Source organism: Mobula hypostoma, chromosome 11 (genome assembly GCF_963921235.1).
Source record: "Mobula hypostoma chromosome 11, sMobHyp1.1, whole genome shotgun sequence".
NCBI lineage: Eukaryota > Metazoa > Chordata > Chondrichthyes > Myliobatiformes > Myliobatidae > Mobula > Mobula hypostoma.
The window spans coordinates 8,128,162-8,147,234 of NC_086107.1; the positions used below are offsets into that span (position 1 = coordinate 8,128,162).

The following is a 19,073-nucleotide window of genomic DNA, read 5'->3' on the forward strand; positions in this document are numbered from 1 at the left end:
GGTGGTGGATGGTCTTATGAGCAGGCTGGTGCATATCACAAGTCCTGGTTATGTGACCACTGAAGAGTATTGATAATGACAGGAGTCACCCATCTTGTAAAGACACTGCCTAGAAGAAGGCAATGGCAAACCCATTCTGTAGAAAAATTAGTCAAGAACAATCATGGTCACCCACGCACGTCATACAACTCAGCATGTAATGAACAAGATGCTGCCTGACCTGCTGAATTCCTCCAGCATTTTGTGTATCCTCTACTGCCAAGTTGCCGGCTGGTGGCGTAGTGGCATCAGCGCCAGACTGCCAAGCGAAGGCTCCCGAGTTCGAATCCAGCCGGCTCCCTTACACACTTTCCATCCGTGCTGGGTTGAGCGTCGAGCTAGCAACTTGGCCTCATAAAAATAAGAAAGCCTGCTAAAAAACAAATGGCATCATGACGGTGTCCTGATGACTCCACCCGGAGTTAAGGGCTTTCTTCTTCTCCTACTGCCAAGTTGAGGCCACACATGTTAGAGGAGCAGTGGAGGAGGCCATGTGCAAATACATCAGAACGGGAATGACAAGTGGAATTGAAATGGGTAGCCGTTACAAAATCGCATTTTACAGCAGATAGAGTGAAGAAGCTCAATAATGTAGTTTCCCAATCTACAACAGGACTCACAATGGAGAAAAGGCTGCACCAGATGACCCCCAACAGACTCACAGGTGAAGTGTCACTTCACCTGGAAGGACTGTTTGGGGCTCTGAATGGTGGTGAGGGAGGAGGTGTAGGGGCAGGTATAGCACTTGTCATGTTTGCAGGGATAATCCCCACTATTGCCCTCCATAATGCCCTTGTTGTTCAACCTGCTCTGCCCCTCATGAATATTGTACACCTTGTCCATACCCCAATACATAATTCCACCACAGAATGAGACCCCTCAGCCTGTCATGCCAGTATTTAGCCATTCACAACAGCCCCGCTGATTTCCAACTTGCCCCACAATCAGACCCCCGCCCCCCCGGGACAGGCTTCATTTCTGACATGGGAGCAGAATTAGGTCATTCGACCCGTCGAGTCTGCTCCACCATTGAAATATGGCTGGTTTATCTTTCCTCTCAACTCCATTTTCCTTCCTTCTTATCTCTGTTCTAAAGGGACGTCCTTGAATAATGAAGCAGTACCCTCTGGTCCTAGACTTTGTTCTCTTACATCTCCTCACCGACACCCTAAAGACCCCTATACCACTACCACCCCAAACTATCACTCCCGCCCCCACTTCCTCTCTGAGAACCGAGGTTGTGCGCAAGCGCTGAAGGTGGATCACGTGCCCCCCCCCCGCGGGACCGACGGCATCGCGTTCGACCGACCGACCACCTCCTCCTCCTCCATGCGCGTGCGCACCGCCTTCCAACTGCCGTCTCCCTCACGGCGGGCGTGCGCACTGCGTTCGAACGGCCGTCCCACTCACCCCGACCTGTCCCTTGTCCGATCAAAAGTCGGTTCCCTGGAGCGTTGGAGGCTGGGCTGCTGGTTCCGACGGGTTGGTGTGTTCTCTGCCTTCCCCCACCCTCCGGCTCGGCTCCGCGGCGGATGGCTGAAAGGAGGCGTAGCGAATTGCCAGGCTGCTGCGCGTTGCTCACGTTTAGTATGCGAGGAGCCGGAGGAATGAGGAAGTAAGCGGGCACGTAAAGATAACACTTTTTCCCTCAGTGTTGGCCCTTGTAGCTTCTTAGATTCCTCCTCAATAAAATGAAACCGCTCTTCCCGTGCGGAAGCCATTTTCTGCACGGGAAGATCCCACAGTGTCCACATGAATGGTGTCAACCCGCAGCGTGGACTCTCTCCACGGATGATGAACGACTCACTGAGTTCTTATTTGTTGCTCCAGATTCAGGCATCTGCAGTCTCCCACGAGATGTGTTGGTTGAGCACAGAACTACTCCCCACCCCATCTCCTTTTTCCGAAAATAATTTACTTTTTTCAGTGGTGTGGATTCTACTGGGGACTCCACCCTGGACTAAGGTGGTTAAGGCTCTGCTGCTTCAGTAGGTCTGGAGCCAGCCACAAACAAACCAAACAGTTTGCTTGGGCAGGGGTTCCCAAACCGTTTTATGCCATGGACCCCTGCCATTAACCGTGGGGTCTGTTTACTCCACGTTGGGAACCCCTGCAAGGAACTTAGCTGGTCTACCAGCTTCTGTCAGGGGTGGGGAAGAGAGATATTGTTGATATTGTTGGGTGGGAATATCATAGCAGTAAGCGCAACACTGTTTCAGCTTGGGGCATGCCGAGTTCACAATTCAATTATGACGTTATCTGGAAAGAGTTTGATCGTTCTCCCCTTGAACAATGGGTTTCCTCTGGGTGCTGGTTTTCTCCCACAGTCCAAAGACTGTTAGTAGGTTAATTGGTCATTGTAAAATTGTCCTGTGATTAGACTAGGGTTAAATAAGTGGATTGCTAGGTCCTCTGGTTCACTGGGCCGGAAGGTGCCTACTCTGTGCTGTATCTCTAAATAAACAATAAAGAACTGAGAGGCATCTGTGGAGAGAGAGAAGAATAATATTTGTGAATATCGTTCATCTAATTAGAATTGTTGATCCAATTGGGAATCTCACCATTTTGGAAGAAAGGCCAGTTATTTTATAATGGCCTAGAAGTCTGTTCTGCCCACTGCCTTTCTGGACAGCAATCCCATCAGTCCAATTCCCCCTCATTTAATCAAGTTATAACCTTGTAACTAATAATCTTTAACATGTCTATCAATTCAACTTTAATTCTATTTGCCATTAGACCAGGGTAATTTAAAGTCACCAATTAACCTATCAGAATGTCTTTGGGATCTAGAAGGAAATTGGACCATGCAAAGAAAAATTGGGCACCCATATGCAAACTCCTTAAAGACAACATCGGAAGTCACAATTGAATCAGAATTGGGTTTAATATCACTGGCATATGTCATGAAGTTTGTTTTGCGGCAGTGATGGATTACAATACATAATGAAACTGTATTACAGTAAGAAATATATATTTTTTAAGTTATATTAAATAGAAGTGAACTTGGTTTAATGAACTGGTTGAGTGAACTTGGCCTTTTCTCCTTGGAGCAACATAGGATGAGAAGTGACCTGATAGAGGTGTATAAGATGATGAGAGGCATTGATCATGTGGATAGTAGAGGCTTTTTCTCAGGGCTGAAAGGGCTAACATGAGAGGACATAGTTTTAAGGTGCTTGGAAGTCAGAGGAGATGTCGGGTAAATTTTTTACGCAGAGAGTGGTGGGAATGGGCTGCCGGTGACAGTGGTGGAGGTGGACAATAGGGTCTTTTGGATTTTACATGATTGGGCAAATCTTGCTCCATCATGTTGTGCAAAGCTAATAGAGACTTATCTAAAAAGACTACTGGCTGTAATAGCTATGAGAGGTGGTTCACTAAGTACTGAGCAAAGGGGGATGAATACTTTTGAACTGCTGCCATTTATATTTTTGAATTTTTAGTTATTCATGCTTTACAATTCTCCCTGTTTTTTGGGCCCTACTGTGAAAAAAGGAGCATGAGATTCACAAATAAAAATTCTCAGTTAAATTGATCAGAATTCCTAGTTGTAATACTCATCTATGTCAACAAAGGTTTGGGGGCTGAATACTTTTACAAGGGACTGTGCTACCCTGAGATTCATTTTCTTGCAGGCATCGACAGGAATTACAAGAAAGCACAATAGAATCAATGAACAGCTACACACAAAGACTGACAACCAGTGTACAAAAGACAAACTGTGCAAACATAAAAATATAAACAAAATAATAATTAATAAATAAAATTAAAAACACAAGTTGTATAATCTTTAAAAGTCAGTCCATAGTTTGGGGTCCCTGGCACTGTGAGGCAGCAACACTAACTGCTGTGCAATTCCCTTAATCATCTTCTGTGTGATCCATTCTCTATTCCCTCAATTATAAATGCATTTTATAGGGATTATAACCTTTTATTTTAGCTTGATTATTTTGCTCATTTCCATTTTTTCATGTTATTTACTTTAGGTGTGTTCATGTTTCTCTACACTGATTGTACAGACTAAATACACGGAGCCAATACACTGTCACAATTATTTTTCTCCCGGGCACAAAAGTTCCAACAGGTGCATGTGAAAAGCACCAATAACGGTATGAGTTCAAGTATTCTTCAGAAAGACTGGTACAAGATTCTGGGATCAGATCCATCAGACAGTCCACAGAAGTTAAAACAAAATTATCAGAGACTAATCCTATTGGTGAGTTTGAGTTTATTTTTGTGCATTTAATAATAGTAACTAGCATTGATCTGTTTATTTTTAATTAAATGGCATTGATCCACAATGTATTGGGTCAAATTCAGATGGATTCACCTTGCCACCCACAGTCCTCATCAGAACTTATCTGGATTCTGAGAGTTGAGGAAATAGAACAAGGCCTTCGTGGTTTTTAAGCCTTGGGCAATATTCTGCTAAAGCCCTGCTCTAAAACACTTGGAGAGCCGTTGACTGGAGGCATAATTGGCAATGAAACTTTTTTAACTGTTTGTAAATCATGTTTAGATACTGCTCAAAAACTTCAAAGTTCAAAGATTGTTATAATAAAAAGATGGAAATGTCATGTTATAGAGCTTCTGCCTCATTTCCTCACAGATGATGCTGTGTGTGTGGAGTTTGTATGTTCTCCCCATGATAGCATCGGTTTTCTCTGTTCACCCTACCACCACCCTTGCCTTCTCCCATCATATCATTCCTGACTTTATCTTCATATCTGATCATTCAGAAAAATGGTTCCAGCCAAATTCAAATGAAATTCATTCCAACTCCCTCTTCACCCAAATTGTGGTTCTAGTGCCTCATGAATCAGAACATATTTTACCTCCACAAAGTTCTTAGAGTCATGCATTCAACTTTGTTCAAGTCTGGGTTCAAGATTCAAGGTATTCATAAAATGACTCATGACCAGTAGGCTAGACAAGGGAGATGCAGTGGATGTTGTATATTTGGATTTTCAGAAGGCCTTTGACAAGGTGCCGCACATGAGGCTGCTTAACAAGATAAGAGCCCATGGAATTACGGGAAAGTTACATACGTGGATAGAGCATTGGCTGATTGGCAAGAAACAGAGAGTGGGAATAAAGGGATCCTATTCTGGTTGGCTGCCGGTTACCAGTGGTGTTCCACAGGGATCAGTGTTGGGGCCGCTTTTTTTTACATTGTACATCAACGATTTGGATTATGGAATAGATGGCTTTGTGGCTAAGTTTGCTGACGATACGAAGATAGGTGGAGGGGCCGGTAGTGCTGAGGAAACGGAGAGTCTGCAGAGAGACTTGGATAGATTGGAAGAATGGGCAGAGAAGTGGCAAATGAAGTACAATGTTGGAAAGTGTATGGTTATACACTTTGGCAGGAAAAATAAACGGGCAGACTATTATTTAAATGGGGAAAGAATTCAAAGTTCTGAGATGCAACGGGACTTGGGAGTCCTCGTACAGGATTCCCTTAAAGTTAACCTCCAGGTTGAGTCGGTAGTGAAGAAGGCGAATGCAATGTTGGCATTCATTTCTAGAGGAATAGAGTATAGGAGCAGGGATGTGATGTTGAGGCTCTATAAGGTGCTGGTGAGCCCTCACTTGGAGTACTGTGGGCAGTTTTGGTCTCCTTATTTAAGAAAGGATGTGCTGACGTTGGAGAGGGTACAGAGAAGATTCACTAGAATGATTCCGGGAATGAGAGGGTTAACATATGAGGGACGTTTGTCCGCTCTTGGACTGTATTCCTTGGAGTTTAGAAGAATGAGGGGAGACCTCATAGAAACATTTCGAATGTTAAAAGGCATGGACAGAGTGGATGTGGCAAAGTTGTTTCCCATGATGGGGGAGTCTAATACGAGAGGGCATGACTTCAGGATTGAAGGGTGCACTTTCAGAACAGAAATGCGAAAAAATTTTTTAGTCAGAGGGTGGTGAATCTATGGAATTTGTTGCCACGGGCAGCAGTGGAGGCCAAGGCATTGGGTGTATTTAAGGCAGCGATTGATAGGTATCTGAGTAGCCAGGGCATCAAAGGTTATGGTGAGAAGGCGGGGCAGTGGGACTAAATAGGATAAAATGGATCAGCTCATGATAAAATGGCGGAGCAGACTCGATGGGCCGAATGGCCTACTTCTGCTCCTTTGTCTTATGGTATGTAAGATAATGTAATCGGTGGAAACGTACATAATTCACAATCACCAACATTAAATTGGGGGTTCACTTTAACTGACTGGTCTAATGTGATGACATAATTATGTGAAGTTCTGTGACTATGCTTTTGCGTTCTGTGTTTGGAGTACACTAAATAAATTCACTGAGTTTCGCCATTTTATTTGCGAAAATCTACAGGCATAGGAGTGTCTTTACATAAGGTGACTGACAGGAAATGATAAAGTTGTGGGTGTATGGGGGAGTGGAGGGGTGGGTTAGTGGGTGGAGATGTTGATCAGTTTTACTGCTTGGGGAAAGTAACTGTGTTTGAGTCTGGTGGTTTTGGTGTAGCCTTCTCCCTAATGGGAGTGGGACAAACAATCCATGAGGTTACTGGCCCTTTTCTGCCACCCTTCTGTTTACCTGACATTGATGATGAGAAGGCTGGCGCCAGTGATGGGTTGGGCAGTTCTGAGTACCTGGTGTCGAGCCTACCTGTGCACCACAATGCAGTTTCCACACCAAGCAGTGATGCAGCTTGTTAAGGAGCTCTTCACTGCATATTTTTAGGAGGACATAGTCCAGTTCTCTTCAGCCTTCTTAGAGAGTAGAGCTGTCGATAAGCGTTTCTGATTGTGTAGAATGTGTTCTGGGACAATGAGAGGTTCTGCGAGATGTGCACTTGCAGGGGTTTGGAAGGAGCTTGCTGCTCTTTCTGACATCTTTAAATATTAGCGTTAATATTACTTTTAACTGCTTCAAAGTTCAAAATAAATTTATTATCAAAGTACATATGAGTCACCAGATACAGTGCATTAAAAATATTCAGTATAAATCTGATTCTGTACATCAGCTAGGTAACACCGTCCCTACTGTAAAGTATGGTGCAGGTAGCGAAATGTTTTGGCGATGCTTTTCAGTAGCAGGGGCTGGAAATCTGATCAGGATTGATGGAAAGATGAATGTTGCTAAATACAGAGAGGTCCTGGATAAAATCCTGCTAGCCTCTGCCAGAAAGCTTAAACTGGGGAGGAAGTTTGTCTTTCAGCAGGACAATGACCCAAAGCACACTGCCAGAGCAACCATGGAGTGGCTTCAGATGAAGAAAATTGATGTCCTTGAGTGGCCCAGTCAGAGTCCTGACTTTAATCCAATTGAGTTTCTCAGGGAAGACCTCAGGATTGCTGTCCACTGCCACTCCCCAACTAACCTGGCATAGCTTGAGCAATTTTGCAAAGGAGGATTGGGCAAATCTTGCTCCATCACATTGTGCAAAACTAATAGAGACTTATCCAAAAAGACTGTAACAGCTGTGAGAGGTGGTTCACTAAGTACTGAGCAAAGGGGGATGAATACTTTTGAACTGCTGACATTTATATTTTTGAATTTTTAGTTTTTCATGCTTTACAATTCTCCCTGTTTTTTGGGCTCTACTGTAAAAAAAGGAGCATGCGATTCACAAATAAAAATTCTCAGTAAAATTGATCAAAATTCCTGGTTGTAATACTCATCTATGTCAACAAAGGGTTGGGGGCTGAATACTTTTACAAGGGACTGTACTACCCTGAGATTCATTTTCTTGCAGGCATCCACAGGAATTACAAGAAAACACAATAGAATCAATGAAAAGCTACACACAAAGACTGACAACCGATGTACAAAAGACAAACTGTGCAAACATAAAAATATAAACAGAATAATAATAATTAATTAATAAAATTAAAAACACAAATTGTATAATCTTTAAAAGTGAGTCCCCAGTTTGGGGAATCAGTTCAGTGTTGAGGTGAGTGTCATGCCAGTTCAGGAGTTTGATGGTTGAGGGGTAATACTTATGTCAGCCGCAGCAGACCACTTTTGCAATGGGTTTTTGTCCATTTAAGAAATATGATTTTTCTCTGAGTAATGCATTATTTCTTTCAGTGATAGTAATTGTTTTTTAAACCATCATATTTTTCAAAGTAATTTCTCATCAGAGTCAACTCCCCTCCGCCTTCAAAGTTTCAAATTCTGTATAAAATTATGGTCACTCTTCTCATAATCAATCATGTCATGCATAAAATAATTTATCACCCAAAGAGACTATGATATATTATTTACATATCTTTGATCTTGTCTCCAGGCATTATTGTCTGTTGACACATTAGCAAGCCTACAGTGTGTTCATGTGTTAATTGTTTTAAGCTTGAAAGTAGTGCCTGATTTATGGTGTTTTGTTCAATGAAATGAGCCAAATGTAAACATTGGTTAATGATCCCAAGGTTTGATAAGTGGCTTTCTGCCTTTTAATAATTTCAACTATTCTCCTGCTGCACAGCGCTGGTGTAGCTGTAAGCTAAGAAACTACCTGCTGAAGGGGGAATTCAATTATCAAGATACCTCTAACTTGGCAGCAACGCTGCAACCCTGGTGCATATCTGGTAAAGATGAGACTCTCTAAATCCCTCAAAGACTAAAATTGTGTTTCCATATTAATATGGGATTGTGAAATGCCTTCAACTTAAAATGCAACCAGTAAGGGTACATGGTAGTGTAGCGGTGAGCATAGCGCTTTACAGTAGCAGCTGTACGATTGGGGTGCAATTCTCACCTCTGTCTGTAAGGAGTTTGTACATTCTCCCTGTGACCATTTGGGTTTTCTCCTGCCACATTCCAAAGACATACCATTATGATTACTGAGTTGTGAGCATGCTCTGTTGGCATCAGGAGCATGGCAACACTTGTAGACTGTCCCCTGCATAATTCTCGCTGACTTGATTTGACACCAGTGACAAATTTTACTATATTTTTCCATGTACATGTGACAAATAAAGCTAATCTTTAATATACTTTTTCTTCCTTCTGTGCAATAGTTTACAGGTTCTTTATTACGATGAATTTCTCTATGTTGCTTTATATGACCCAAGTGTATAAAATCTACACTTATTGTTACTAATCACTTAGATAGTTTGTATTTGTTTAGTGCCTCAGGTCTGCAGTAAATGTGCTTTGCATGCAATGAACTGTCCTGTTCAATAAGTGAATGCAGAATATTTGCCAACAGCATGAATAGTGATAAGATGTAAAGCCTAACTTTTTTCTTGGTGGCAATGTACAGGCATAGTTGTTGGTTAGGAACCTCCTCCTCTTTAAGTGGTGTCTGTCACAGCCCTTTGACTGTTTAGTAGGTCAAGTGAAAGCAAGAATTTGCATTTATACATTTTCTTATATCTCCAGTGTACGAAACAGTTAATCAGTACTTTTCAATTACATTTATAATATGGACAGTTTTTTAATGTAACAGATTAATATTGGAAACTAGCTGAATAGAATAACCTGAAATAATTACTATGTTGCTAGTAATGAGCAGTAATGTAGTAAAATCTTTAAATTATTAATGTGTCGAGATTGGCATCAACTGTATTTTTACTTCACAATTATTAATTTTGGAATATTCACTTTTAATGTTTTTAATCTTGAAGATCTACCACAAAATGTGATTACCAGTAGCTGCAATCAGGTTAGAAGTTTACCTTGGAAAGCAAAATTGATTGTCTAATTTGGCCCAAAACATTGACTGTATTTCCCTCCATATATGGCCTGCTGAGTTCTTCCGGCATTTTGTGTGTGGTCTATGTGTACAGCAGAGTTTGTTGTTAACAGGGCTTTCAAGCAACAAAGAGTAGATGGATTGGGCACCTCAGCATCTGTTGGATTGGGTTGGTGTTGAGTTTGTAGGCATCCTTTGGTGAATACATATTTAGCTTCTGGATCTTCATGATGTGGAGTATGTTTGCATTTCCTAGACTAGCCTTTGTTAGATGCTTGTGCATTTGCAGGGTGCACGTGATATCTGATGCTTGTCCATCTTATAGGTCAGTTCACGTGCACGTTAGGTCAGTGCATAAAACTTCCCACCATACTATACTTGTGTGTAGAACTGATCACTTCAACCTTTTGCATTGCAAGTATTTATGAAAACTACTTTCTGTATTTAAGGATATCAGATATTTGGGGAAACTATAATCATGAAGAAGGTAGCAATTCATCAAAAAGAGTTAAAGATTCACTGAAACATACATAGAAATGCATAGCTTGCATTGAGAATGTGCTGGGGGCAGCCCGCAAGTGTCGCCATGCTCCCGCTGTCTCGATAGCGTGCTCACAACTGACCCTAACCCATGCGTGTTTGGAATGTGGGAGGAAATCGGAGCACCTGGAGGAACCCTACATGGTCACGGGGAGGGTGTACAAACTTCTTACAAGCAGTGGCAGGAATTGAACACCGATCTTGCACACAGATGCAAGAGATTCGGCAGATGCTGGAAATCCAGAGTAACACGTACCAAACACTGGAGGAACTCAGCAGGACAGGCAGCATCTATGGCAATGAATCAAGAGTGGTCACTTCAGGCCAAGACCCCTCTTCAGGGCAGGTCCTGAAGATAGGTCTTGACCAGAAATGTTGACTGTTGATGCTGCCTGACCTGCTGAGCTCCTCCAGCATTTCATATGTGTAACCCTGATCTTACAGCTGGCATGCTGTAAAGTGATGCATTAACCGTTATGCTTCAGTGCCATTGAAAACTACCCAGGGGAAAATGGGAGGAAGCTGGTTAGGCAGAATAACTTACTTTAATTATTGATGATTGGTTAGGTGGCTGAAGATGAGGATCATTAAGATATAGATTTAAAAATGAAATCAATCTTCACAGGAAACTGGTTCAAGCCTATTTTAGTGTGAGATAGAGGAATCCGAAAATCTTCCACAGGCATTAGGTGGCAGTAGTGTGATATTATTTGTTTGAATGTGGCTCACAGCTATAGCTTTTACAGTCATGGTAAGATGTTGTCATCTGGATCAACCAGGAATATAATTTATTAACTGTCTTGGATTAGGAGTGAAAGAACCTGCCCACTATGATGATGCCAAACACTAGATATGCCTTCTTCTGATGCTGGTTACAGAGTCTGATCAGTTGGTGGCTTGTTCCCTGATTATCTTGGCATTTCTTTGTGCTTGAAGTGAACTATGCCTGACAGCAGTTTAATTCTGGTGTGGACGGGTTGTCGATGTATAAAGACATTTTATCACCAGATCAAAACTTGGAGAGGATATCCTTCGGCCTCAGAGTCTGCATCAGTGCAATCACAGCATTGCACTTTAAAAGAATACCGTGCTCCTGATTTTAATAAAAAACTGCAGCTTCCTGTTGTTATTTAAGAGACAAGAAGACACAAGGCAGGTAGTTATTAAACTGAACATTAAAGTGATAAAATACACATTAAATAAAATCTGTAACAATTTCAGGAAGGTTTTGTTTCTAACGTTCCTCTAACTCTGTTAGATCCCCTTTTGTTGTGCACTTTACTCGACTTCTTAGAAGATAATAGATGGTTTCCTAAAAAGAGGAAGGTCCTCTAATTTCTTTACTTTGCTCCCTTCCTTGATCTCATCTTCCCATTAAAAAATATTGTATACTGAATATAGGAACTTGCTAGTTGAGAGATTAGACTGTTCTGACTGGTGTTACCACAGTATTTACATCAGAATCAGGTTTAATCAGACTCTACCCTTTCACCTGTTTGGCATGGGTAATCCTACCAAGAGCCAAAGTACAAAGCCCTGACTCCAGCCAACATATTTCTCTGGGTCAGTGAGACACGCAAGCCTCCAAGCCCTGGGACAAGGTTGTGGTCCTCTTGGAGGTTTTCTTTTGCATGGCTCTCATAAGTCATAGTCATAGTCATAGTCATACTTTATTGATCCCAGGGGGAAATTGGTTAAAAAAGAATTGCTCCTTTTATGATCATTTCAAAACAGCCTGAAGTACTTAACAATTAATGAAGTACTTTTGAAGAGACAATACTCTTATAAGAATTGCAAAAGCCAATTTATACGCAGCAGAATCACAGAAACAGTAATATAATGATTATTCGATCATCAAAGTTTTATTTTAGTGACATTGAATGGTCTTTGCTGGAACACTGGGTATAGCTTGCATGCCTCTCTTTAAAATGGTGCTATGTGATCCTTTATGTCCATCTTGAAGGCTCTGAAAACAACAGAAGCTTCAGTAATGCTATAGTCTGGGATATTAGGCTGTATGTTTGTAGCCTATGGAGTGGGATTTTAATCTCCAAGCTCAGAAGTTAGTAGCTTCAAGATTTAACAAAGTGGTCAAATTTCCAGAAGATGGTGGCATGCTAGGAATCAGCTCTACTAAGGGGTCAGCCAAAAGTGTTATTGTAATTTTTTAATGTATTATTTACGATCACAAGACCTTAGACATTACGAACTTTAAGTATTGCAGGTCTACTCTGTCAGCGTTGCTCTTTGGCTGAGAAACTGAAGAAGCTGGACTTGGTACAGACACTGATTCTGCCTGTGACAAAGGGGCTTCGGTGTGCGAAAGAGGTGTGCGATCTGACAGCAAGTGATTGTTTTAGTTGCTTTTCATGTGATCACAAGACCCTTTTGGACATTGGTGTTATGGAATGTTGCAAGTCCAATTCATTGGTTTATTGGTGAATGGTGGGGCCGGATGGGGGCCTCGGTTGTAATGAGGACTAACCCTCAAGCTGCGGTGTCGCCTATTTGCAGTTGCCTAAGGGCAGGTGTCGGAGTTGGGTGCTCCACCAGGGCGTTGGAGGCGGTGTGGTGTGGCATCCATGCTGGAGTCAGTGCAGTAGTGAACTGATTCCACAACCTATCAATTCACTTTCAAGGTCTCTACAAATCACCTCAATATTATTTATGTATTAATATTTGTTTTTGTAATTGCACAATTTGTCTTCTTTTGCACATTGGTCAGTCTTTCTATCTAGTTTTTCATTGATTCTATTGCATTTCTTTGTACTACTGTGAATTCCCGCAAGAAAATAAATCTCAGGGATATGGAGATATATGTGTACTTTGATAATAAATTCACTTTGAATTTTGCGTTCTTTTTCTCAAAATGAATCTTAAGGGAAAACTCGTAAGTTTTTGTTAACTGTAAATTTTAACCTCCTTTGGGATTATCTTTGAAATAAATAATTATCCTAGATCTTAAAGCCCTATCTTAGACTAGTTCTGAAAAATTGTGTCCAGGCTAAAATTGGGATTCATCATAATCCCTTACTGCAAGATCCTCGCCACCCAGGCCATACTCTTTTCTCACTGCTGCCATCAGGTAGAAGGTACAAGAGCCTCAGGACTTGCACCACCAGGTTTACTACCCACCAACCATCAGCCTCTTGAACAAAAGGAGGTAACTACACTCACCAGCCCATCCATTGAGATGTTCCCACAACCAACGATCTCATTTTAAACTCATTGTCTTGTTATTTCATGTTCTCGTTATTTATTACTATTTATTTATATTTGCATTTGCACAGTTTGTTGTCTTCTGCACTCTACTTGATTTTAGATTCATCCTGTTATAGTTACTTTTCTATAGATTTGCTGAGCATTCCTGCGGGAAAAAGAATCTCAAGGTTTTATGTGGTGACATATATATACACACATAATAAAATTTACTTTGAACTTTAATTCATGTCTTCTAGCTCTTGCTGTCTATAACATCTATGCTTTTCAAACTGTGATAACTAGTGGCCTGGTTTTGCACTATTTTTGTGTAAATGTTACTGTTAATTTTAACGGTCTGTGTGTTTCCACATCTGTATAAACTTGTGAAATTAACAGACTGCTTGTGATAGACAGAAATGTAGAACTGGAAAAATGTGTTAGTGTTGGGAATTTTGATAATAAAATAATCAAATTAAATGTGAGTAGTTACATTCAGTTTAATATTATGCTTCAGTTTACAAGATTAACCCATAGCCAACTAAATGTTGACTTGCTTTTTTGGTGTGCCAGTGAATACTTTATAGAGCTTTTATAAGGCATGGTTCTAGTAGGTACATAGTACTTTTTAAAACTTATACAAAGGTTTAGCAGCATTAGACTGGGAAATGATTGAGTAGAAAATGGAAGTGCAATTTTTGAGCAGGAATAGATTACTCAGCACAAGAAGGTCTGCAGATGCTGAAAATCCAGAGCAACACACACACATGTTGGAGGTAATTTGTTCACCTGAAAGAGAAATCACTTTTCATGCTATCAGGTTGGAGGGTACCCAGACAGAATATGAGGTGTTACTCCTCCACTCTGAGGGTGACCTCATCTTGGCACCTGATCAACGTGTCGGAATAGGAATGGGAATCGGAATTAAAATGCTTGGCCACCAGGAAGTCCCGCTTCTGGCAGAAGTTGTGGGGTGCTTGACAAAGTGGATCCCAGATTACGATGGGTCTCACCAATGTAGAGGAGGCCTCATTAGGAGCACTGGACACAATAGACAACCTCAGCAGATTTGCAGACCAAGTGTTGCCTCACCTGGAAGGACTGTTTGAGGCACTGAATGGAGGTGAGAGAGGAGGTGAATAGGCTGGTGTAGCACTCTGATTGTCCTCTGTTGTTCGATAAAAATCATGGGTGATTTGATGTAACTCCATTCCTGTATTACAACCTTCCCTGGTAATCTTGCATCTCCTCGCTTCTCAAGAATTTTTCTCTGTTTATTGGAGTTTCCTTACCAGGCTATGATACAGCCTGACAGAGTTCTTACCATTGTACATTTGTAGAAGTTTGTCAGTGGAGGGAAAGGGTTCTTGGGGTCCCCCAAAGTTGTGCACAGGTTGTTAGGTGCGTGGTGTGTTGACCTTCATTAGTCAGGGCATTGAGTTCAGAACTCGCGAGCTCTATAAAACTCTGGTTAAACCACACTTGGAGTATTGTGTTCAGTTTTGATCAGTTTTTAAGGATGTGGAAACTTTTCAGAGGATGCTGCCTCAATTGGGGAACATGTCTTATGAGGGAAGAGAGAGTGAGCTAGGGCTTTTCTCTGTGGAGTGAACTAGGGTGAGAGGTGACTTGGTAGAGGTGTACAAGATGATAAGAGGCATAGATCAAGTGGACAGCCAGAGGTAGGGCAGAAAAAGGCTGATATGTATGAGAGGACAGAATTTTAAGATGATTGGGGGAAAGTATAGTGGAGATGTCAGAGGTGGGTTTTTTACAGAGAGAATGGTGGGTGCATGGAACGCATTGCCAGGGGTGGTGGTAGAGGTAGGTACATTAGGAAGATTTAAGAGACTCTCAGATAGGCACATGGATGAAAGAAAAATGGAGGGCCATGTGGGAGGGAAGAGTTAATTTGCTCTTAGTGTAGGTTAAAGTGTAGAAACTATTACACTGAAAGCTCATGAGGTCAGGAATGTGCATCTACAAGAAATATTTACGTACAATACAGAAACTAGTGTTACCTACATGTATTGCCGTGATAGAAAAGTTGCTGGAGAATTTGCATGTGGGAAGAAGTGAAGTGATATTTGTAAACTTGACTTTTTAAAGTGTCATTTAGCTAGTAAATCACATGGTGTGCAAAAGCTCCAGCAAGAAAATTCTTCATTATCCACTACAGGCCTACGACATATGCTTTGTGAGGGTGCAGATGAACAAGAGCGAAAACGATCAAACCCTGAGATCGAAGTTCTTGTTGACAGTTATTTTATTTCTTTTAAACAATGAAAAACAAACTTGGTTTGGAAGTTTGTTATCCTTAGATTAGCTTCAGGTTTACTTCCACTTAAAAATTCAGTGCGCACGTATTGTAGTCACTGCACAAAAAATTGCACAGCACAAGATTTTTGTGCACACTGGTCATTACAAATTAGAGGGAACATTGGTCTGTACTGTATTTTACTGTTTCCTTTGATGACATAATTAATCTACATAAACTTCTAAGGCAGTAGAGATGCTGGCCAGGCTTCTTCACTGTGGCATCTCTCATTCTACTTTCTTAGCTGTTTGGGGAAATTACGTGAAGTTTTTCAACTATTGGAAAAACCCAGTACCCTTGATATCTTGGTCAACATTCTCCCCTCAGCCACATCATCTATACATTGATTAAATTCTCAGTCACCTCAGTTAATGTGTGGGATGTTACTATGCACAAAATATAAATTACGTGAATATCTTTGACTGCATCTCCTGAATTTGTTGCTTGCAAATTGTTTCAGTATAAATGGATAACACACACTCAGTGGCCATTTTATTAGGTACACCCGTTCACCTGCCTGTCAATGCAAATATCTAATCAGCCAATCAAGTGGTAGCAATTTAGTGCATAATAGCATGCAGACATGGTCAAGGGGTTCAATTGCTGCTCAGACCAAACAGTAGAATGGGGAAGCAATGTGATCTTAGTGATTAACTACCATGTGATTGTTGGTGCCAGACAGGGTGGTTTAAGTATCTCAGAAATTGCTGAAGTCCTGGGGGAATGGTGCAAAAATCAAAAAAAGAACATCCAGTGAGTGATAGTTCAGTGGGTAAAACACAATGTTAATAAGAGAGTTCAGAGGAGAATTAACTTATTGAGATCCAGCATGAGAGGCCCTTACGGCCCTTTGATCCACACCATGCAGCAATTGCCAGTTTAAGCCTAGCCTAATCAAGGGACAATTTACAATGCCCAATTAACCTACCACCCATACATCTTTGGACTGTGGGAGGAATCCAGAGCTCTTGGAGGAAACCCATGCGGTCATGGGGAGAATGTTTGAACCTCTTAGAGACAGTGGCGGAAATTGAACCCAGGTTGCTGGTACTGTAAAGTGTTGTGCAAGCTACAATGCTATCATACTGCCCCATGGCCAGACTGGTTCATGCTGACAGCAACTCAAATAATCATTCATTATAATGGAGGTGTGTAAAAGAGCATCTGTGAACAAACAACTCGTTGAACTATGAAGTGGATGGGCAACAGCATCAGAAAACCACACCAGGTTACATTCCTGTACCTAATAAAGTGGCCACTGAGTGTATATTCCATCTCAGTCATTTATAACAGATGAAGGAATTACAAAACTACATTTGAATATCGAATTAAGCAGTGCAAGTAATTAACTTGTAGTGCTGCTTCTAGTCTAGTATAGGTGCAGTTACCTTGTGACATTTCAGTAGTTTATTCTCTCAGCAGTTAACAGGCAATGTTGCTTGGGGAAAACTGAGATTCTACTGCAGTCTTATTAATTTGACAGAATGATCAATTAAAGAAAGAAAAACTCAGAAGTGTTGACAGAACGTTTTATCTAATTGGGGCCAGATGAACCAACGTGCCCACAGAGCAAGGAGTAGACAAATGCTTGGGTGCAAATAACTGACCTCCACATTTCATTTCATCAAGCCAATTTTTTAAATGTTGCACAATTTCAGAATATTTTAACCATTTTTTTCCCGTATCTGTTTGAGGTTTGTCATTTCAGCAGCTGCACAATGTGATAGAGATCTTCTTTAAAAAACGTTTGGGGATCTTAAAAAAAAGTTGCATTTAGGCTTGAAATAGAGCTTCGTGGGCAAAGATAACGCAGCAGGCACTTGTTGTCAAACTGGGTCCTGTGAACAGAATACTTCATGTACCTAAGGTCAGACTTAAGTACTCCAAGGTCACTTAGGTACATCAAGGCATATATAAGGACTAAGGAATAATGTGCCACCACCGAGGTTTTGTTGCTAGGACAGCAAGGTGTTTATGGTACTGCTTACCTCTGCTAAGCTCTGTGTGCATTTTGAATTATATTTCATTAATTTTGTTATATGTGCTGTGTTTGACATATGTTTTGTGGGTGCACTGTGGTCTGGAGGAACGTTGTTTCATTTGGTTGTATATATGTACAGTCAGATGACAATAAACTTGAACTTGATTTAGTAGCAGGATACATTTCAAGGCCCTGTGGTAGCAGTAATTCTGCTCCTATAACTTATGGATTTATAAAGCAGAGGTTGATAGGGGTTTAAGAGTTACGGGGAGAAGTGAAGAATGGGGTGTAAAAAAAATCAGTCATATTTGAATGAAATTAGATGGGCCAAATAGCCTAACTCTGGACCAACTGGGAAAATGGCAGATGGAATTTAATGCCGACAAGTGCAAGGTGTTGCGCTTGGGGAGGGTCAACTTGGCTAGGTCTTACACAGTGAGCAGTAGGGCACTGAGGAGCGTGGTGAAACCGAGGGATCTAGGAATACAGGTCCATAATTCATTGAAAGTTGTGTCACAGGTAGGTAGGGCCGTAAAGAAAACTTTTGGCACATTGGCCATCATAGGTCAAAGTAATCGTGTTGTTATGTTGAAGATAGTGGTGAGGACTAATCTGGAGTATTGTGTCAGTTTTGGTCAACTACTTACAGGAAAAATGTAAGTAAGGTTGAAAGACTACAGGGAAAATTTACAAGGACATTGCTGGGACTGGAGGACCAGAGTTATAAGGAAGGATTGAATAGGTTAGAACTTTATGCGTTCGAACGTAGAAGATTGGAGGGAGAATTGGTAGCAGTATAAAAAATGAAGAGGTATAGATAAGGTTAATTGCAAGCAGGTTTTTTCCACTGAGGTTGATGGGACTACAATCAGAGGTAATGGGTTAAGAGTGAAAGGTGGAAAGTTTAAAGGAAACATGAAGGGAAATTTCTTCACTCAGAGAGTCTTGAGAGTGTAGAACAAACTGCCAGTGCAAGTGGTGTATATGAGCTCTATTTCAACACTTAAGAGAAGTTAGGATAGGTACTGTGCATGGATGGTAGGAATATGGAGGGCTATGGTCCTCGTGCAGGTCGATGGGAGTTGGTAGTTTAAATGGTTTGGCACAGATGAGAGGGACTGAAGAGCCTGTTTCTGTGCCTCCATGGTTCTGTATCAATCCTAGTTTGGAATGTGAAAATAATAAGTTTAGAATGATTTTTCAAGATTCAAGATTGTTCGCTGTCATTCTTTGGTGCACGTGTAAAGGAGATCAAGTGGTTGTTCCTCAGATCCGATACAGCATAAAAAAAGCATGAAGAACACAATAAATATAAATACTTAAGT

General features: G+C 41.2%; 1 protein-coding gene across 1 annotated transcript in view; it reads left to right on the top strand.

The window, feature by feature from the left end:
* Positions 1-1,410: 1,410 nt before the first annotated feature.
* LOC134353572 (dnaJ homolog subfamily C member 24-like) overlaps positions 1,411-19,073 on the top strand; it is a 53,618-nt gene continuing 35,955 nt past the window's right edge. The window contains exons 1-2 of the mRNA XM_063061631.1: positions 1,411-1,654; positions 4,026-4,255. Coding sequence (XP_062917701.1) covers positions 4,151-4,255 — 105 coding nt within the window. The 5' untranslated portion in view covers positions 1,411-1,654; positions 4,026-4,150. The remainder of the gene's footprint in view (positions 1,655-4,025; positions 4,256-19,073) is intronic.